This window comes from Talpa occidentalis, unplaced genomic scaffold (assembly GCF_014898055.3).
Source record: "Talpa occidentalis isolate TD23 unplaced genomic scaffold, MPIMG_talOcc4v2.1 talOcc4.15, whole genome shotgun sequence".
NCBI classification, from domain to species: Eukaryota; Metazoa; Chordata; class Mammalia; order Eulipotyphla; family Talpidae; genus Talpa; species Talpa occidentalis.
Genome location: NW_023601543.1, coordinates 46513771 through 46535726, shown reverse-complemented (window position 1 = coordinate 46535726; position 21956 = coordinate 46513771). Strand labels below are relative to the sequence as shown.

General features: G+C 39.2%; 2 protein-coding genes across 4 annotated transcripts in view; one reads left to right on the top strand and one right to left on the bottom strand.

The window, feature by feature from the left end:
• Positions 1 to 901: 901 nt before the first annotated feature.
• On the bottom strand, positions 902 to 5524 carry PDZD11 (PDZ domain containing 11). Of its 3 annotated transcripts, none has more exons than XM_037512299.2 (7): positions 5393 to 5524; positions 4838 to 4937; positions 4298 to 4381; positions 3958 to 4014; positions 3578 to 3676; positions 3296 to 3356; positions 902 to 3145 (listed from the first exon to the last, which is right to left on the bottom strand). In XM_037512299.2, exons 2-7 carry the CDS (start codon positions 4922 to 4924, stop codon positions 3111 to 3113), a joined length of 423 nt encoding a protein of 140 aa, XP_037368196.1. In that variant the 5' UTR covers positions 4925 to 4937; positions 5393 to 5524; the 3' UTR covers positions 902 to 3110. The 3 variants fall into 3 exon arrangements, with proteins under 3 accessions (XP_037368196.1, XP_037368195.1, XP_037368198.1); XM_037512298.2 differs by having other exon boundaries at positions 5405 to 5524; XM_037512301.2 differs by having other exon boundaries at positions 5449 to 5524.
• Positions 5525 to 5578: 54 nt separating this feature from the next.
• The window catches only part of KIF4A (kinesin family member 4A), a 110140-nt gene continuing 93762 nt past the window's right edge, over positions 5579 to 21956 (top strand). The window contains exons 1-7 of the mRNA XM_037511649.2: positions 5579 to 5720; positions 6058 to 6198; positions 6304 to 6418; positions 10359 to 10549; positions 11534 to 11626; positions 14006 to 14172; positions 14555 to 14649. Coding sequence (XP_037367546.1) covers positions 6079 to 6198; positions 6304 to 6418; positions 10359 to 10549; positions 11534 to 11626; positions 14006 to 14172; positions 14555 to 14649 — 781 coding nt within the window. The 5' untranslated portion in view covers positions 5579 to 5720; positions 6058 to 6078. The remainder of the gene's footprint in view (positions 5721 to 6057; positions 6199 to 6303; positions 6419 to 10358; positions 10550 to 11533; positions 11627 to 14005; positions 14173 to 14554; positions 14650 to 21956) is intronic.

The window sequence follows — 21956 nt, the reverse complement described above, 5'->3', positions numbered from 1 at the left end:
TACCACTATCTGGTCCCCTACCTCATTTCTCATTTGTGCAGATAGGTTTCTGCCTAAGAGGAGGAAGAAAAATCCAGAGAACTCAACATGTTTATTGACACCAGTACCAAAACCAGTTACATGAGAAATGTAATACCAACTACTCTTTGTGATAGCTCCCTTATACCCTTCCTTGCCTTTAGCTATCCACCACTGCTTACTCCAATAAAACATCCTAGGCTTGTTTTATTGAAAGGTTTTGAGGGTAACGTTCATCTGCCCATCACAGTGAAAAGATCCAGCATTGTATCTCTAAACATTGCCTTTTTTCTTTTACCCATCACTACCCACACATACCCAAATTACAGCTGTTCAGGCATGTGTTTTCTGCCTTTCCTTTCAGAAGTTATTGGTCTCCACTGAAGACAGGCATGAACTTTGTCCCAGCTTTGCTGGGGAAGGGAAGGTACAAGCAAAGAAGGCAAACTTTCTCTGCTGAGTTGATAGCCAGGCCAGTTTTTCTGCCTGACATTTGAAGGAAAAGGGGACCAACATCAGCACAAAGTAGCTCACTGATTTGCCTTTAGGTGAAAGGGATCTTCAGATCATAATTCCTCATCTAGAAGTTGAGATTTGACTTCAGTCACCTCATTCTACTACCTTAACATATTCAGTGGTTGAAATCTAATTGGAGTTCTCCAATGAGCCAGGCACCAAAAGTTATTGCTCCTGTTGATAGCTTAGGCAGTTGCTCTAATTTGAATTTACTATATCTGGGCTTCCCAAATACCAATACTTCTTCCCCATCCTTGGGTTAATGGGTCACATTACTAAATTCTCTTCTAATTCCTGGGTATAGGAGTAAAACAGAACCCCTGAAAGTGCAATCATTTTTTTAAAAAAGATTTATTTATTTATTTATACAAGCACTGGATATAGTCAGAAGTGCAGGAGGGTGAGAGAATTCACCAGAGCCAGAGTGGGGAACAGAACAGGCAGACCGACGAAGTACACTGCTGAGGGGAGCAGCGGGTGGCAGGAGAGGTCTGCACGCCATGTGGGACTCTCACCCAGTGGCTGGGGATCAAACCAGCGCTGCAGAGGCTGTGGGCAGTTTCGCAACCCAGCGCTCAACCACTGAGCCACTGGGGAGGCCCAAGTGCTATCATTTTTTGACATCTCACAGATACTGGGTGGAAAGTTCCTATAGGGTCCAGAAATTCTACCTTACCTTCTCTAAGGAATGCAGTTTTACACCAGTTGGGATACATCAAAAACCAATTAATTCATTCTCCATTGTGTTATCTACAGCCTCAATGAATGGCAGGTCCTTCTCCACATTGTACGTAGATCTCCACAATGCAATTGAATCATGCTGGTGCCCCAAGATGGAACCATTCCAAGTATCTCAAAGTAACATCCACTTTAGAGGCAGGATTTTCCTTGGGCCCGTGGTACCTGGCTGAGACTTTTTCATCATGCTTATCACTTCTCAGATGAGTTGTTTTAAAACCTGTTAACTATAGGGAGTCTTGGACTGCAACATTCAGTAGACTCAGTCAATATACCTTTGTGGAAATATCTAGTCCACTCCTGGAAGCCTCTATTTTTTTCAGGTTTTTCATGGGGTGGGGGGGGGGCGGCAAACAGGAGCATAGAATAGGAAGGGATTTTCCAGTTAGCATTTAGACAGCTAAACTTTACTCCCAGCTCTGCTCACAAGGGATATTGCTACCTAACAATGGCACTGAGCATAAAGAGATAGCTTAGCATATATGGTTGGGGGTGGGGGGTGGGGAACAGGGGTTACAGGGAAAGCCAGAACTTCTTCATAGAAAAATGACTATTCAGAACTGTTTCCTATAGTTGAAGACTTTAGAAATTCAGGTTTCCAGGCGCTCAGACCAACAGAATCACTCTCTAGTGGAAGGGCCTGAAAATATATATTTAAGCATCCCAGGATTCTTGCACGACAAATTTATGACCTCCATTAAGGGTGGGAGGGGGTATTTCATGCCATACTTCATTATACTTCATACTTCATTCTGAATAGTATATATTTTGAATATGCCAATGGAAATGGCTTAAGGTGTCCCCTGAAATCTCTAACAATGGATTGGTAACTAAGGTATTAAGATGGCAGGTTATTTGGGGACTAGGGTAAAGAGAAGGAGAAAGTAGTCAGCACTACTCAACATACAAAATGGAAATTTGAAACCAATTTCTTACAGCCACTCCTGAAAAGAACTGCATCTAGGTTTCTCCCTTAGTTTATATTCCAGATCAAAGAATCTGGGATAGAAGACAGAACTATATTAATACTGTCCCCTGCAGAGAAATGTCCAAAGCTCCTGGGAGGCAGAGCTGTGCTTCCTCCAGTACTCCTCTCCCTGCGCCATTCTCCCATTATATAGTGGCTATGGCTCCTGGGTGTCCCTAATGTTCTGACCAGATAAAAAGTTGTGATGTAGGTATAATGCTGCTTTGTTCCTTTTAGTGACTCCTCTCTTTGAGCTGCTGTGTTCTTCCAGGTTGTTGAGGAGCAACCTGTTCTGACCCAGGGACAGAATTATAACGGGAGAGCTTTTATTTTGGCCTCAATACCATTTCATACCCAATTACTATCATCCAAAGTCACACCGACATTTCCTCAGAATTGTGTTTTACTTTTAGAGGAAAGGATAGGAAAAGGAAGGGGTGAAAAAAGAGGGTCCCACTGGAGTCTCCCAAGCATATGAGACTGGTAGTATAATAGGATGAGATGGCCCCCAAGATGCTTTTTACTGTTGATTTCTATACTCTAATGAAATTGATGTGACATGTATGTAATTATCTGGCACATGGTATACAGTAAGTGTCAGCTGCATTTTCCAGCTGGTTCTCCACAGGTTAGACTATACCGAGACATCATCATCCTTCTCCTGTCAGGGAATGAAACTCACCTAGAAAACTAGGGAACCGAAAAGTACAGTATAGTTTGGGTAACGCAGTTGGTTAGCTAACTCGTCTCCCCATCCTCCCCACTCCACTGTGTCAGGGAGGGGATGTCTGTAGTTTCTCAAGTGGTTTCCCTGGGGACCAGCCAGCTTATTCTAGAAGATTCCAAGTGGAGGGCTATGGGTTGCAACTCTTTAGTGCACAGTCCTCTCTTTCTGGCGATGATAATCTGGGAAAAAGAAAAGGGAGGAAAAAACAGGTTATTTTCATGCCTGAGCTCCCAATTGTCCACTCCCAACTCACGAAGCCTCTAGTAATAAATATTTAATGGATTCCTACCCAGGATCATGCCAGGTAAGTAAAAAAGAGTAGCACTTACTGTAGGGAAAGAAGCGGACACGCATACTTATTTCACGAGCTGTCTTCAGGATATCAACAGCCTGTAAGGAAAACAGCAGCTTGTATAAACAAAGAGGACAGAATTATAACAGGAGAAAAGTAATTTCTCACTCTAACCTTCTGGGTCACAAGTAGCAGCTTACTTCTGCTGTACTTCCTCAGGAGAGATTTTTTATCAAGTTACAGATTAAACTAACCCTGTCCAACCTTTTCTACTTGGGATTGCTTCTTGCCATCACCACAGTCCAAGTGCTGTGCTCACCTTGCTGTGCTCAATATCTTGGAAATCCACATCATTTACAGCTAGGACTTGATCACCTTCCTGAAGTCCTGCTCGGTGTGCATCAGAGTCAGGAATCACCTATTGGTAAGGAAAGAACATGTGGTCAAGGTGGGATAATCTCAAAGACTATAAGTAAAATTAAGTGCTATTCAAATATAAAGTGCTTTGTGAGAGAGAGAGAGAGAGACAATGTAGGGAGACACATGGCTTGCCAGGCGGAACGTTCTAAGTGAGAAAGGGTGTCACCATTGTGATCCTTCTATGAGTCTACTGAATCATCCTCTCAGGCCTAAAGATATCAGAGTTTCTACAATTTAATAATTTACAAGGGACAGTAGCTATCTACCAGGCATACACACCTTGGAGATGAAGATGCCCAGCTGGGAGGCCTTTCCTCCTCGGATATTAAACCCCAGCTACAAGACAAGAACACAGAACGGGGGCTCAATATAGACCACAAACACAAGAACATCTATTAGCATCACTATACGAGTTCAGCTTATGTGTCTCGCAGAGAGATCAGAAGATATAGAAGTGGTATCTTTCACAACTTCCACAACAGCTTTTGTGTCCATAAAAGGAAAAGTTACCTTACCTCCCTACCTGCTTTCCAATCTGACCCCCCAACCATGGTCAACTTCTGGGCTTGGTATGGATAAATCTAGTCTGGAATAATACGCAACTGTTCCATAAGCGCACCTGAGCTCCAGGAGGTTTCTTCAGTGTGATGATTCGGGGCAGAAACTGGGTCAACTCATTGTTGTAGTCTGGGTGGTATACCCTCTGCAAGACACAGAAACCCCCCCCCCAAAATCTTACTACCAGTCTTAGCTTTTATACCCACCGTCATCTGGAACACAAATGTATCACCCTGAGATGAGGAAAAGATGCAAGGACTCAGTTTAAGTAAAAAAGATAACACTGTCCACAAGGATAGGTGGAGAGCATGGGTAAGTGCTAGCAGTTCAGTTGTGCCCCAGTTCTTTATCACAAAGGAATGGAAAGTAGGGCTCTGAATTTCCAGAATTCTCTGGTGTGAATGGACACTGGCAGGAAGATTCCATAAGGAGCTCCTAATGGTTCCAGTAGCTGAGAATCTAAGTTCTGGGCCCCCTGGCTACACACAGGACTAAGACTCAATCTCCACTGAGTTTTCTAAACCTACCATCCTACCTTTCATATTATCATCTCACACCCACGGGAAAAAATTCCGTACTCAAGGGTACAGCTGGTTCCCACCTCATGAGGAGGAATCCATGCTGGGGGATTCTCATAGGCAGGCAGGAAAACCACCGGGTAGTCGTCGTAAGGTATGCGGCTGTCCATTTCCCACACGGTTCTGGAATGGAAGGGTGAATCAAAGCAGACAATAACAGTTTAAAAGGGACAGCAGCTGAGGAAGTTTCAAAAGAGTTCCAACTTATTTAAAGACTGGCAGTCTATAAGACCAGTCCACTCCACTCACAGTAACAATTTGAAGAGAGAAAATAGAAAAAAAAAAAAAAAGATGTAAGGAAACTATTAACTTCGCTCAATATCAGAATGCCAATCAACCTGCTAACTACTCAACAGAAATTTTTCTCACAATCCTGAAAAATAATTTTACTGTCTTCCTCCTAGAGAAGAGAAAATCAGGATCGCATCTAAAAAGATCTGACCACCCTCAAAGTTCAAGGGAGAGTTGACTCCAACCAGCTACACAGGTCCTGGGCAAGGCACCGCTCTCGCCCAGATGTGATCAGTAATGCTGGGGGCCCCATAGCCCTTTACCACCAGCCCCCTACCAATCCCCACCCCGCATCCTGCCTGAGTCCAACGCAGGCGACGCGGTGAAAATTGGGGCGCCTCACCCGCCCGCAGGCCTCGGCCGCCACCGGATCCACTCTCCGCCCAAAAGGTGTTGGAAACGGAAGCGGATGTTAGGCTGAGGCAGGAAGGGGCGGGGCAGGCCGGCCCTTTCCCAGCGCGTCTGCCGGCGCGCGCCTCTGTAGACGAACGTGCTCCGCCCTGCGGTTTTCTGCGCTCTGATTGGCTGGCGCCTCTAGTAACGGTTTGAAACTTGGCGGTTAAGTCTTCGGTTGGGAGAGGGCGGCTGGAGACCTGGGAAGGGACGTTTAGTTTGGTGAGTTAAGGGGGCTCAGAATCTGCCTTTCCTTGTACCCTGGGGCTTTGGTTCTTTGTCGTCTTCTCCGCTGGGGGGAAGGGAGGTTTCCTTTTCCACTTCAGACTCCACTTTTCTGTCTTAAGTGTCGGGCTGACGGGCAGTCCTGTGGTGGCCAAGTGAGGGAGAGAGACTCAGCGATCCCGCGTGGAGGGAGGAGGCTGCCACCGCTACCGTTGAGTTTTGTAACCCACCCCACCCTCAGGAGTGTCGGAAGTGAGGGAGGACATCCTCCCTCCCCTAAGGACCTACCACGACTCTTCATCAAGCCTCTTTTCTCCCTCTTCCTCCTCCGCAGAGACGGTGCTGAGATAGCATCATGAAGGAAGAGGTGAAGGGAATTCCCGTCAGAGTGGCGCTGCGGTGTCGCCCTCTAGTCCCTAAAGAGATTAGCGAGGGCTGCCAGATGTGCCTTTCCTTCGTGCCGGGGGAACCTCAGGTGCGTAGCAGAGTCCTGGGGCTGCCTCTGAAGAGCAGGGGCCAAATGGCAGAGGGGCGTGTCTGCCCTTCCTTTCCCTTCACCTCTTGTCCCTTGCCTTCCCAGGTTGTGGTTGGTACTGACAAATCCTTCACCTATGATTTCGTGTTTGACCCCTCAACTGAACAAGAGGAAGTCTTCAATACAGCAGTAGCACCACTTATTAAAGGAATATTTAAAGGTGAGTGGCTTTAATTTCCCTAACGGTTTTTGACCATATAGTATGTGTCAGCTACTGTACCTGGGCGCCACACATGCAGGAATGGATGAGACATGAATCTTGCCTTCAAAAAGCTCATAGGCTAGGAACTAACCCAATGGTATTGTGGAAGTCTCTGTACCCCTAAAACTTGTTTTAGACTTTAGGTTTGCTTTCTGTGGTTCTACTCATCTGTGACTTGTGTATATTTTTGTTTGTTTTTCCTGGAACTTCATTAGCCTCTAAGTTCTTTGATGGGTGCTGATGCTGATCGTTGTACCAGCATACTTGAGGCTCTAGCACGGCAAAGTCTGTTGAAGGATTCAAAAATAAATAGTATAGCTTCCGGCCCTGGAGGAGTTCAGAGTCCAGAGGCAGGACTGAAAGTACATGACTAGTTACATAATTTTAAATACATAAAATATTTTAAACTTTTTGTACCTACTTTTAAGAAAAAGATATTTTAAAAGTTAAAAATATGCAACAGAACCAGTCCAGCTATAGAAGTAGCACTGCTTTCATACAAAGTGGTATAAAAACCAAAAGGATTACTGACACTCAGGGGGATTTGGGGTGAATTTCATACCATAAGCTTTCTTTGAGATAGGTCTTGAATAACATAGAATTCTTTTGGGCGAAGGAAAATTCCTGAAGCCCCAGAATACTACGGCCAATTAATAATAATTGTTATTGCAGAAGCTAGGGCTTTTAATAAAGACTGTAGCAGGATTCTGAAAAAGGAGCATTGCTTAAGAGGCATCTAATTGTTATTCTAGTATAGTTGGTTATTAGAGATTCAAAACTACTGTTCATTTAAAAGAAAGGGACGTTTGTACATTATCTCTCCATTGAAAGAACAATGCTTTATTGCAATATCTCTGTTAAGTGAACCTGTTTAAAATTTCATCTTTGATAGGGAACTCACTGACTCACTGGTCACTTTGGTTCATTGCCTTTAGGAAACTGTGTGAAGTTTTATTGAGATGAAATTTGCTTCCTGGTAATATCTACCTAGTGATGTTAATTCATCTCTCTAAATAACCAGAAGTCTTCCAGGCAATAGCATTTCACGTATTTTTTTCCCAGTTTTTAAAATTGATGTCATGGCTCAGGGTACATTGAGTACTTTGTTTCCAAATTTTTAAATGTTAAAGCAATAATCTCAAATTTATAGAAATGTTGCAAGAACAGCATAAAGAACGTTTTTTCCCTAAATCATCTGACATGAGTTGTTGACCTCATGTCCCTGAATACTTTAGTGTATATTTACTACAAACAAGGACTTTCTCCCTTATAAGCACACCACAACCATCATAATTATGGGATTAGCATTACTGTATTACTACCATCTGGTCCCTAGACCCTATTCAAATTTCACCAATTGCCCCTATAATGTCTTATACAGCAAAAGGATCAAGTTCAAAATCATATGTATTTAGTTTTACTGCATCTGTAGTCTCCTTCATTCTAAAATTTCTTGCCTTTTTTTTTAACTTTTATGGACATGACACTTTTAAGGATAACAAGCAAGTTATTTTGTAAACTTTCTCAATTTTGTTTGTCTGGTGTTTATTTATGATTAGATCCAGGTTGTATATCTTTAACAGAGATGACACAGAAGTGGTGCTATATTTTCAATGAATCTAATTAAGCAGACCACTCTTTTGAGTTGTTCTATTACTCAATTTGATCATTTGATTAAGGTGTTATCTGCCAGGCTTCTGCACTATGAAGCTAATATTGTTTGCTATTCACATGTTTAGAATATATGATTCTGAGTCCCTTCTAATTAACCATCCCTCACTTCATTTAGATATTCTTGAAACAATATGGTTTCTAGACGCATCATTTTCTGGTCATCTTCCTCAGAATGTATGTTGAGAACATCGTAACCACTATCGTACTACTTTCATGTTCTTAACTTTAGTCTTTAGAGGAGATAGAAAGTAGAAGGTGATTCTAATCTATTTGTGTTTGGTTAATGTTACTCACAGTTGCAAAGACAAAGCCAGTATTCTTCACAGCTCTACAGCACCCTCATGTACTTTGAATTCCTAGTTATAGAACCCTGAGTATTTTGTAAAAAGTACTGAAATTTGTTTCCCCAGTTATTGCTGTGTACACATATGTGTGGTAATTGAAGATCATGGACTATTACTCTCTTGCCCATAGTCATGCCAGATGATACAAGCAGTCTATTACAGTGAAAATCTCAACCTAACATTATTTTTTTTAAAGTATAAGCCTTTTATTTTTTTAAAGATTTATTTATGCATTCAAGAACTGGGGTACAGGCCAGAGGTGTGGGGGGTGAGAGGATTCACCAGAGATAGTGGGAAACAGAACAGGCAGAATGACTGAAATACACTGCTGAGGGGAGCAGTGGTCCAGACAGGAGAGGTCTGCCACGCCATGTGGATTGCTCCAAGGCCAGCGGGGATTGAACTGGCACTGCAGAGGCTGCGGACATCTTCACAGTGCTGCGCTCAACCGCCTGCACCATCAGGGAGGCCCTCAACCTAACATTTTCTTATGATCTTTCAGGACATCCAAGTCTTCATTTGGACAGTTTCTTTCAAAAATTTAAGGTTTTCATTTAGATTAATAAGCTTTCAAAATTTTTTTTCCTTCAGACTCCAAAATTATCTTGGTAAATAGTAAGTAATAGGTCTGTTGTAAATGATGATCAGTTAACAGAGAAAACTTGCTTTGTGTTTCACTAGAACATGCCTACCACTAATAAGGGGTAGATTTCCCTAAGATCATATTTTTCCACCTTGAAATACACTTGGATTTATAATTCCTCCTAGGTGCCATGTTTGCAGTTTAGTAGCTGCTACCCTATAATTAGTGAGTGATATCAATTGAAGCTCAGATGATAATAACCCATTCATTGCCTCTTTCAATCTTGCTCCAGCTATGGCTTGGTTTATTTATCTCTTATTTCAACCAAAAGTTTAACTTTATTAGATAAGAGGAAAATCTCCAATTTGGATTCTCTGACAAGAGGAAATATACAAATTGATCTATAAAAGAGACATTTTTGCTAAAACTGAACTCAAGCAGAAATGTACTTTGTGGGTCTTTCTGCAGATAGTACTGATAACATAGGCAACAGCTAAAGATATATCTACTGTTCAACTACTGTTCTATTTAATAATTTAGAAAATATAAAAAAAGCAACAAAAAATACAATAAAAAATATCATTTTATTACCCAGATAAATATCAGGATATTAATAATCGCTGTCCTTTTAAGCTTGTCACATATCTACATATGTACACACACTTACCAATTATTTTTAACGTTTTTCTTTTCCATGGAAAGAACAATATTTTTTATAACTGTATCATGACATTTTTGTATAGAAGATTATCAATTCTCTCTAAAAGCAAGGGAATATTTCATATTAAATCATGCTTAAATGATGATGTTTCTATGAAGAGCCTAAAAATATGGTCCAGATACAGTCTGAGAATTCAGATAGGGAGTGGATCCTTTCACTGACAGTCAAAAGCAACTTCGTTGCCTTTCCGAATGAAGCTTCTATTAATCAAAGAAATATATGCTGCAATCTCTTCTATTTATGGAGCTTCTAAGGCTCATTTAATTCTTGTAATTTGTAACTCAAAGAAGAGAAAAATTAGAATTATAAAGTTATGAAAGACTTTTGACATGACTTTGGCACCTTCATTATCTCAGTCATATGTTTGAGGGGCCTGCGTTTTGGGGTTAGTATTTTTCTTCTTTGCTTATTTGGAGCTGTGCAAAGTCAAGGTACCCATATAAACTATGCTCTGTGTATACTAGTCCTAAGAGATCAATTTTAATTTTGTTACAAATAATTGGTGAAGGAAATGGAGTATGTTAATTGGATGAAAATGTTTAAGCATGACTATGCATGTGACTTCTATTTTGCCAGGATACAATGCTACTGTCCTGGCCTATGGGCAGACTGGCTCTGGAAAAACCTATTCAATGGGAGGTACATACACTGCAGAGCAAGAGAATGAACCAACAGTTGGGGTCATTCCTAGGGTAATACAGTTTCTCTTCAAAGAAATTGATAAAAAGAATGACTTCGAATTTACTCTGAAAGTGTCATACTTAGAGGTAAATTATTTATCCTTAATTATTCTGTTATCATATTTATCTTTGGGTAGAAAAATAAATCCAATCAGGTTTATCATGGCATGACTGAAATTAGTAAATTGCATTTTTAGTAAATTGCATATTAAATTGATTGCGAAAGCTTAACTAGCTCAGTTGGATCTGGCTCCCACCCAATTCTTTCCTTGTCAGAATAGTATGTTTAATCTGATCATCAGAGGAGTTGGCATTGTTGTATAAAAACAATGATAGAAATTCTTTAATTACAATTTGGCCTCTGTTACTGATTCCCTGAGGAATCTGCAGAACAGTATTTGATTTTTCTTAACTGTTTTGATGCTTAAGTGGTAACTGCTGCTTCATGAAGACTTATAAAAATTGGGTGAGGTATTGTGTGATATAATTGATAATAGAGTGTATTAATTCAACAGGTATTTATTGAACACCTATTATGGTATATAGGTTCTTGGGATATATAAATGAACAAAACATAATAATTCCTGCACTTGTGAAAATTTTTATGCTAGTATATATTGGTATACAAGTAGATTAACCAGTTATATCTAACCTCACGACACCAAAACCACATATTTGGGGAAATCATGGCTTCTGGGAAACTAGTTGGTTGGTTCCATAATTCCACCCTTCATTAAGGACCTATTGTTTACATTTTAACAAAATTGATGAAAATGATGCTGCTATGACACCATCAAAAGAACTGAATTTGGACACCCATGTAATTTTTGTTGTGTTTACTATTCCTAAGTGACTCTTGAAAGAGCAGGCTCAATTTTTGTTATACAACAAATGTGAATTCATTTTTAAGTATCAAATGATTACATGTAAAGTTATTAATTTTTAAAAAAAATTTTCCAAAAATTTTAAATACAGAGAGTTGTAGAGAATTTTAAAAATATATGATCCCACCATCCTGAAATTACTCCCATTAACATCTTGGTTTTATCACTTTATTTTCAACAATACCAGATTTACAATGAAGAAATCTTGGATCTTCTATGTCCATCTCGTGACAAAGCCTCTCAAATAAATATACGGGAGGATCCTAAGGAAGGCATAAAGGTGCGTTTGTCTCTCATATGATGTTATAAAAATATGTTGACCACTGTTAAAAGTTCACATCCCTTTTATTTTCTGATGTAATTTTAAATGACTACTAGCATCTTAGTCTTTCAGATTTTGTGTGGTCTTAATTCCCTTTGTTAAGCTAGTATCCCAGATGTGAGCCCTTGTGGGGAATAAAGTTCTTTAGTCTGGGCTGTCTAGTACAGTAGCCATTAGCACCAAATAGCTGTATAAACTGAAATGACCTAAAGTTGAATAAAATTTAAAATTTAGTCCTTCAGTAACTCTAGTCATATGTGAAGTGCTTAACAGGTACATGTAGCTAGTGGCTACTGTATTAAACATTTCAGATATAGAATATATCCATTGTCATAGAAAATTCTATTGGGCAACCCTGTAATAGACATTGTACTATGCTCTGGGATAATATTTAAAAAACAAAAAGTTAAATAATGTAAGAATTTGAAAATTAATAAGTACTGTAGAAAGAGATTATTTGAGAGGCTTCTGTTACAGTGACAGGGTGAGGAGCTGGAGCTGAACACAAAATTTGAGGTAATCTTAGGAGTTTCATATATGGGAATGGGCCAAATCAGAAGATAGTAGACAATGGGCAGAGCTTGGGTCTAGAACCACCTTGAGTACTCCGGAGTGACAAAATCTAAGGCTGGAAGTGAAAGAACAGATAGAGAAAATTGAAGATTTAGGGTGTAGGAGCCTGAGGAGCAGGTGCATGTGCTTCTGGGTCTTTAAGTCATTCGCCAGCTACTAAAGTAAGGGTTTAAAGATTATTTTGAAAGCCTAAAAGCTTGGAGTGCAGGAAGACAATTTCGATAGTAAGAATAAAGAACACGGGCAAAGTGCAAGCTATCCCTAGAAAGAATGTTGATACTGAGCCAACATTCACCCAGCTTTAAGATCTTTTATATGCCTCATGGTAAGACAGGAATTAAATACCAAGCGTTATTTGAAATTAAAATTTCAATACAAAGATATTTGAATTCCTGACTCATATTGTCGTGGGTAAGGTCAAGTTCGTAAGTATTTCATATGGGATGGATGAAATGTAAGTAAAGGTGTTCTTGTAGTAAGGAATAACTTAAGAAGTAAAGCAAGAAACATTCTCCTGGGTATAATAAGTAGAGCATTTTGTCTGGATTAGAGGATATGGGTTGGGAAGTACTAGGAAATATGTTTGGACCAGATTATGCAGCCAGGCTGATGAGCTTGGTTTCTATTCCTGTGAACCATATATAAGTTTTTTAATACTTCCAAATGAATGATTGCTATGGACACATTTATCCAATTTTTATCTTATGTGTATATCTCTATAAAGTTAGCTCCTGGATGTAAGGGGAATATCTTTAAATCTCTTCATATCTTCATATCTAGCAAAGGGCTTAGTAGTTTGGTGACAGCTTAGGAGGCAGGACTTTATGAAACCCGAAAAGAAATAGATTGAAAAGGAGATTAAGATGAGGAAGGTCAATTGTGGAAACTGCTGCCTTATTTTTCAGGCATGGAGTAATTTGAATCTAGACCAGTCAAGTCGATGTGAAAAGGAAAATGAAGCAATGGATACAAAAGAAGAATAACTAGGAGTTGTTGATAGATGAGATATGGAGGAGTGGGAGGAATTGGAGGCACACCTTGAGGTTTTGGAAATGGAAATAGAAATGGAGAAGTTGTAGAGAGTCGTTGTGGAAGGAAGATGATTTTGATATATAATTTAATGATTTCAATCAGTAAATTAATTAGTGTGCATAGTAGGTAATGAGAAATAAAGGACTAGATATTAGGGTTACTGATGTAGGTTTATAGGAACTACAGAGTGATAAACTAACAGCGTATTTGGGCAAGGAGGGACTTCACAATCAGTTAGTTCAATCTCCAGAGGATCCAAGAGATTTTAACTTATTCTCCCTGGTAGATCCAGTACCAAGCCTACCACCCTGTTTTCCTGGCTGCCTTATTCAGCCAAAACTATACCTTGCTATTTGACCCTAGTGAAGTGAGGTACAAATCAGAGGTACAGGAAGGAGGAGGAAGAGGAAGTAATGAAGAGAAATACATAGCTGTTTGTGTTGTTCTTCCTGTCCTTGGGCCAAAGTTCACTTCCACATGGGGCTCCCTACAATCTAGAGATCTTTTCCAGTACTAGTATTGACTGGCACCCTTATTTTGGAGGTTCCCTAGGTGAGACTGGAGACCTTGATTTGCAGTGATCACAGAGTTGCTAATTAAAACAGTCCTCATCACTATGACTGTTCTATTTATTGAGCTTCGTCAAAGCATATTTTAACCGCCAATTCCTGTATTTCTGATCAAGTGCATGAAGTATGAGTCATAAGGAATTTTTTTCTTTCTCTGAATTAGATTGTAGGACTCACCGAGAAGACTGTTTTGGTTGCTCTGGATACTGTTTCCTGTTTAGAGCAGGGCAACAACTGTAGGACCGTGGGCTCCACAGCTATGAACTCTAAGTCATCTCGATCTCATGCCATCTTTACAATCTCCATAGAGCAAAGAAAGAAAAATGACAAGTAAGTTACATTTTAAAGATTGAAGGTTTATTAACAGTTCTACTAAAGTTGACTATTAGGCTGCTTTTTTCAATTGATTTGAAAAATCATCAAACAAGTATATTCAGAGCACTAGTAACCAATGGAACCATTTTGACTTGAAAGAAAGCAAGAAACAGCAGGTCCGTTTTGATACTCAACTTCCCTTAAACTACACTTAAATTCTCACTGTGACAGGGGACTGTGGTGATGGTGCATGGGTGCCTTGGGGAAGGAAATTCAATGGGGACTCAACCTGAGGGGGTTGGGGGAAGCAAATATTGTCTAAAAAATGTAAAAAAAATGATAAATGTTAAAATAAAAAATAAATAAAAATTCTCACTTTGTCTTCCTGTCATCATAGAAATAGCAGCTTTCACTCCAAGCTGCATCTTGTAGACCTTGCTGGATCAGAAAGACAGAAGAAAACCAAGGCTGAAGGGGACCGTCTGAAAGAGGGTAAGAGTAATTAAGGCCACAGTTGTTGATAAAAACTTCTTGTACTCATATTGGTTTTGTTGGTGTTTTGACTGGGATATCTCAGATCACATTCTAACTAGCTACAATTCCAGTTGGAGGCTGAATTCAGAATTGAAAAATTGTTTCTTTTCCTTGCACTAATTTCAAATTTAAGTTTGAGATTTGGATCTGTTTCATTATTTGATTTCACCTGATCCAGGCAAGTTTTGTTTTGTTTTACACCCAACTGCTTCTAATTAAAATTAATATCCTGTCATCTCAATTATTCACTGTCTTTCCAGGTGTTGTCACATGTACATTCCTTTTTTTTTTAAGATTTATTTTATTTATACAATAGCTGGGGTAAAGGCTAGAGGCTTGGGAGGGTAAGAGGATTCACTGGAGACAGAGCGGGGAACAGAACAGGCAGACTGAAATACACTGCTGAGGGGAGCAGCGGGCGCGACAGGAGAGGTCTTCTGCACCATGTGGGAATCTCCCTGGCTGGCCAGGAATCGAACCGGCACTGCAGAGGCTGTGGACAGCTTCACAGCGCTGCGCTCAACTGGCTGCACCACTGGGGAGGCCCACATGTACATTTCATCGGTACAGTTTGCATATCTCCATTTAAGTTGTTGGATATAAATGATGAAGCTCCTAAAGCTAGAAGAACCCTATAGTGTATGCTATTAGAAATCTTTATCAAGCATGATAATGACCTACATGTTTTGAGAATGATCCTTCAAGCAATTATTAATCTAACAAATATTAACAGCCAGCTCTTATTTCTCAATTTTGTACTTAAGGATCTCATAAAAGATTTTGTCAGATGCCTTGTTAAGATTTAATAGGATATGCCCTCCATGTTTCTCATAGCTACCCACTTAGTAACAACACAAAAAACAAAATAAAGATTAACTAGATTGACTTTTCTGAGTGAATTCAAGCTGGTTTCTGGTGCTTATTTTTCCATTTCTAGGTTTTTATAAGCCATCCCTGTAATAATCTATCCCTATAGTAATCTACAACATATATCAAACTTGTCTGTCATTTATAGAATTAACTTTTGCCCCCCTCTTTTTCCCAAAAATTGAAATTACATCTGCCCAGTCTTCCTAAAACATCTTTCTCCATAATTCCCCCAAAGATCAGTGACATAACTTCAGCAGTCTCATTTGAAATTACTCTCAGATCCCTCAGCTGTAATTCACCTAGTCCAAGACATTTGAACTCTTGTTAAAGTAGTTGAGTTCTCACTTCTCTCTTGGGAACGGAGAAGGCAGAAGCAAAAGTAGTAAATGAGGACTTTTATCTATCATTTATCATTATTGTACTGCTGGCACAGAGCACAGCAATATTTCTTCCACATTCAGCTTTTTGTTCTAAATGTATTTAAAAGTATCCTTTTGTTTGTTTGCACTTGGAGATCTAACCTTAATACTGTTTTTAAAGGTTTTTTTTGCCTTTATCTCTTTTAGGTGTACAGTTCTGAGGGTTTTTTTTTTTTGAGATATTGAGTTTATTGAGATATAATTCACATAATTTAAAATTAACCCATTTAAACTGTATATGTCAGTGGATTTTAGTATATTCACAGTTGTGTAACCATCACTGCTATCTAATTTTAGAACATTTACATCACCCCCCAAAAGAAACACCACACCCTTTAGCAGTTACTCCCCATTCTCACCTTCTTTCCTAGCCTTAGCTAACCACTAACCTGTAATTCATATAAATGTAATCATATAACATGTGGTCTCTTGTGACTGGCTTCTTTCATTTAACATAAGGTTTTTAAGAATCCATGTTATATATCACTACTTCATTCCCTTTAATTACTGAATAATATTCCATTATATACATATACATTTTGTTTGTCCACTCATCAGTTGGATATATCCTGACCATTTTGAATATTACTCTTTGAACATCTATGTATACATGTTCATGTGGACAAATGTTTTCACTTTCTCTTGGGTATGTACTTAGTGTAATAGCTGGTAACTAAATATCTTTATTAATGTACTATAAACTTCACTCTTTTGAAGTATACAATTCCATTGTTTTTAACATATTCACAAAGTTATGTAACTATCACCACAGTAAATTTTAGCATATTTTTGTCACAGATGAAAGAAACTCATATCCATTAGCAGTCACTCCCTGCCATTGCCTAATCCAAGGTCACAAAGATTTACACATCTGTTTTCTTAAAGTTTTATAGTGTCAGATGTCATATTTAGGTCCTTGATCCATTTTGTGTTAATTTTTGTACATGTGTGATCCTCCACACTTTAATCTTTTAGGTAGATAGATAGATAGATACAGAGATATGTAGATCTATATCAATAGCTATCCCAGCATTATTTGTTGAAGACTTCTTTCTGCATTGAATTATCTTGGTATCCTTGTCAAGAAGCAATTAGGCTCTCCATTCTATTCCATTGTTCTGTATGTTTATCCTTATGCCAGTACTACACTATCTTGATTACTGTAGCTTTGTAGTAAGTTTTGAAATCTAGAAGTGTGAGTGTTCCAAGTTTGTTTTCAAGATTGTTTAGGCTCTTGAATTTTCATATGAAGATTAGGATCATCTTGTCATTTTCTGCAAAGAAGGCAGCTGGGATTTTCATAGGGATTGTGTTGAATCTGTAGATCAATATAGGAAGTATTGCCATCTTAACAATATTAACTCTTTTAATTCATGAACATCAGATGTCTTTCTGCTTATTTTGGTCTTTTTTTTTTTTTTTTTTTTTTTGTGGAACCCTTGCCAGCGGCCGAGGAATGAACTGGCACTGCAGAGGCTGCGGGCAGCCTCGCAGCCCAGCGCTCAAACCCTGTGCTACCAGGGGAGGCCCTTATTTTGGTCTTTAATATCTTTCAAACATAGTTTTTGTTTTTAGGGTATATGCTTTATACTTCTTTTGTTATATTTATCCCTAAGCATATTATTTTTCAATGCTGTTGTAAATAGAATTGCTTTCTCAATTTCATATTCAGATTGTTTATTGAGCTTTGTCTGTTGATCTGTGTCTTCAACCTTACGTGAACTTGTTAGTTCTAATATCTTTTAAATGGATTCTTCAGGATTTCTATGTACAATATCATGTCATTTGTGAGTAGAGATACTATTGTGTCTTCCTTTCTGGCCTGGTTTCCTTTATATCCTTTTCTTAATTGTATGGCTGGAATCTTTGGTACAATGTTGAATGGAAATGGTGAGAGTAGATATGGTTTTCTTGTTCCTAATTTAGGGAGAAAGCATTCAATTTTTTACTATTAGATATGATATCAACTGTGAGTTTCTCATAGATGCCCCTTCAAGGTTGAAGAAATTTCCTCTGTATCTCCTTTGCTGAGTATTTTTATCATGAATCTATCAAATTCTTTTTTTTTGCAGTTTATTTAAATTTTTTTTTCCTTTTTTTTTTTTAAAGGTTAACAAAAGGTTTATTTACATGGGAAGGGGGATGAGAAAATGCACAACTCAGGGAGAAAAGAGGGAGATAAATTCTTAAATGTGTCCTACCTGTTCCACCAACCTGGAATCCCAAATGACCGGCTGAGACCAGACCTGCCAGGCCAAGAGCACAAGCCAAGTGTGCCTGATCCCACTAATATGGCTAGTTTTTATTTACAAACAGAAAATGGCTACTTAACTCCACCCTTAGGTCCTCGCAACTTCCTTTTGGGGATCCTGGGATTTGTAGTGCCTGGTGTCTTGTTGGAGTGGGGGTGGCATCCACAAAGCCTGTATGGAATTAGCTTAGAACATCCTTTCCCCCTAACAATTTCCGCCTTTCACTTTTTGCCACCATTTCCATGGTGCTAAAGATGAAATGTATGGATGCTGGGGTACAGTCTCAGATGAAAATTTTTCTCAAGGTTCCCACTGGAAAGCAAACCAGTCTCTCCAGGTGTTGTCCATTGTGGAAGCAAAAGCCCTCCATTCCTGGGAAATAGTTAATCAGTCCAAGCCAAAAAAAAGAAAAAGAAAGAAGAAAAAAATCTGGAGGCATTAGCCAAAACAAAACAGCAAAGATATAAAATCACAGGAAAAATGTTAAAATTGATTCAACTTATGCAAAAACAGGTTCTCTCAACCTTGATCCCAAATTGTTTCAACAGCGTAGCAAAAGTTTGCAAACCAAATCTGCTTTTAAACTATATTACCTATTTTTTTTAAAGATTTATTTATTTATTTATACAAGCACTGGGTACATTCAGAAGTGCGGGAGGGTGAGAGAATTCACCAGAGCCAGAGGGGAGAGCAGAGCAGGCAGACTGACGAAGTACACTGCTGAGGGGAACAGTGGGCGGCAGGAGAGGTCTACACACCATGTGGGACCCTCACCATGCTGCCGGGGAGCGAACTGTCACTGCAGAGGCTGCGGGCAGCTTTTCAACCCAGCGCTCAACCGCTGCGCCACCGGGGAGGCCCCATATTACCTATTTTTGCATAAAATCACAGGGCAGAACAACTAAACAGCAATTTTAGCTGGCTTTGTTGGAATACTCCATAAAGGATCAGAGCGAACTCTTGACATCCGGTCCATGTAGGCTTCAGGAACAAAGTTGGTCTCATCAGACTCCACCTGGGCTTCCTCTTCGCAAGGGTACCGGGGCTTTTTCTTTTTTCCGGTTGTCCAGTCCTGCCCATGGAGGCAGCTTCCTCACCTCGCTTGGAGGTCTCTGGAACTTAGGGACAAAGCTACAGGTTCTCCTCTTCTTGGTTCAGCTCTGTTTCAACTTCCTGGAAGATTTCATTCAAAGCCACACAATGACACTCATGTCCAAATGTTTTAGTTTAAGCAGAGAAAATCCCTATGGAAGTTATGCAAAAATAGACTCTGAGATAAGTAGTAGAAAATACTACCACTATTTTCATGCTGTGTTGGTATCAAGGGGAGAGAAGATGTGAACACAAGTTATCCTTGCTGAAAAAAAATACAACTTTACTGCAGATACTGGTCACTCAAAACAAGAAAACTATGAATTCAGAACAAAATGCAAAAAAAAAAATTACCAGTATTATGTCAAAGCAAACTTAGTAAAAATCAGGTGTATTTCCAAGTCTATTCAGTTCTTTGTAGGAAATTTTTACTCTCAACAGTTCCATCAATAGGAATCTGTTGAGGCTTTTTCTCCCTATTTTCTCCAGAAATAATTTCTGTACTATACAATATTGCAAGGCAATAATCACCATTGACAATTTATATACGTATCAGGTATTGAGAGTTTGTATACATGTTTTAGAGCATCAATGTGAACATTTCTGTACATGTCAAAGTGTTACCCTTTTCCCAAGTGACAATGCTTCCCTTATAGTTTTACTTTACTAGGTAAGCCAAATAGGACAAATTCATCTAGTGCCTTTCCCAAGAGGAAAGGGAGAATCTTGTGGAGTGTCTCAGGACCTCTACTGAGGTTCCACAAAATTTCCTTCTATCAACCAAATGACGGACTACCAAATTTTTACTTGAATTTAGATTTCTGGGAAGCTTTGCCATAAATATCAGGAAACAGCAGAAACAACAACATTCAATCTCTATGAAGACACTGGCTTAGTTCAATATTACAATGTTGACAATCAAAACATAACCTTTATTTTTTTTTCTTTTTTTCCTTTCTAGCTTGACTTTATTTTTTCATGTTTTTTATTTTAAAAAAATTTTTTTAAGAAAACTTTTTTTTAAAAGCTACACTCTGCAGTTTTTGTTTTTTTTTTTTTTTTTTTTTTAAGATTTATTTATTTATTTATACAAGCACTGGGTACAGTCAGAAACGCGGGAGGGTGAGAGAATTCACCAGAGCCAGAGCAAGGAGCAGAACAGGCAGACAGATGAAGTACACTGCTGAGGGGAGCAGCGGGTGACAGGAGAGGTCTGTGCGCCATGTGGGACCCTCGCCATGCGGCCGGGGATCGAACTGGCGCTGTAGAGGATGCGGGCAGTTTCGCAACCCAGTGCTCAACCACTGCGCCACCGGGGAGGCCCCATTGTTCATTTTTAAACAATATTTGCTTTCCCCCACCCCCTCAGGTGTAGTCCCCATAGAGTTTCCTTCACCAATGCACCTGTGCACCATCACCTCAGTCCCATGTGTTCTTCCCTCCATCCCTCCCTGTGATCCCTCTCCCTCCTCCTCCCCTGTAGTATGTTTCTGATTTATAATTGTCTGTTTTTGCTTTGTTGTGTTTTGTACTGTTATTTTTTTTTACAATGATGTCTTACTGGGTTCCCCTATATTCCTGCTATAAGTGAAACCATCAGATATTTTTCTTTTTCATTCTGCCTTATTTCACTGAGCATCATTCCTTCTAGTTCCATCCACATTGCGGCAAATGGCATGAGTTTATCTTTTTTGATTGCTGAATAATATTCCATTGTGTATATATGCCCCATCTTCTTGACCCAGTCATCTATTTTGGGGCATTTGGGTTGTTTCCAGGTTTACCTATTATAAATAGTACTGCAATAAACATATGTGTACAGGTGTTCTTTTGAATCAATGTTTTTGTGTCCTTTGGGTATCCCTAGTAGTGGAATTGCTGGGTCATATGGTAGCTCCATTTTTAGTAGGTTGAGGAACCTCCAGACAACTTTCCATAGTAGTTGGACAAGTTTGCACTCCCACCAGCAATATAGGAGAGTTCCTTTTTCACCACATCCTCACCAACATTTGTTGTTACTTGTTTTTTTTTTTTTTTTTTGGATAGGTGCCATTCTTACTGGTGAACATTTTTTCGTATGACTGTTGGCCATTTGATTTCCTCTTTGGAGAAATGTCTTTAAAGTTCTGCCCATTTCTTGACTAGATTGTTTATATTGTTTTTGTTGAGTCCTGTGAGTTCCCTGTGTATCTTTGTGATCAGTCCCTTATCAGTTGACTGGAGTGCAAATTTTTTTTCCCAATCAGTGGGGTGTCTCTCTGTTTTGGTTAATGTCTCTTGTGCTGTGCAGAAGCTTTTCAGTTTGATGTAATCCCAGCTGTTTATGTTTTCCTTGACTTTCTTTGCTTTGGGTGATGAGTCTTTAAAGATGTTATTGCAATGTATGTCTTGTAGTGTTTTGCCTATATTTCCTTCTATATATTTTATGGTTTCAGGTCTTAGTCCAGTTCTTTTACCATTTGAGTTCATTTTTGTGCACGGTGAAAGGTAGTGGTCTACTTTCATTTTTTTGCTTGTAGAAGTCCAGTTTTCCCAGCACCATTTATTGAACAAACCGTCCGTGTTCCATTGCATAGTCTTTGCTCCTTTGTCAAAGATTAGTTGTCCATATAAGTGTGGTTTTATTTCTGGG

What these genes read in the sequence shown, in the direction of transcription:
- PDZD11 (XM_037512299.2), bottom strand. Translation starts at nt 4,924, where the DNA reads ATGGACAGCCGCATACCTTACGACGACTACCCGGTGGTTTTCCTGCCT. An exon ending in CATGGATTCCTCCTCATGAG is followed by an intron (nt 4,382 to 4,837) that starts GTGGGAACCAGC and finishes TGTGTCTTGCAG; the next exon opens with AGGGTATACCACCCAGACTA. An exon ending in TGGGCATCTTCATCTCCAAG is followed by an intron (nt 3,677 to 3,957) that starts GTGTGTATGCCT and finishes CCTTACCAATAG; the next exon opens with GTGATTCCTGACTCTGATGC.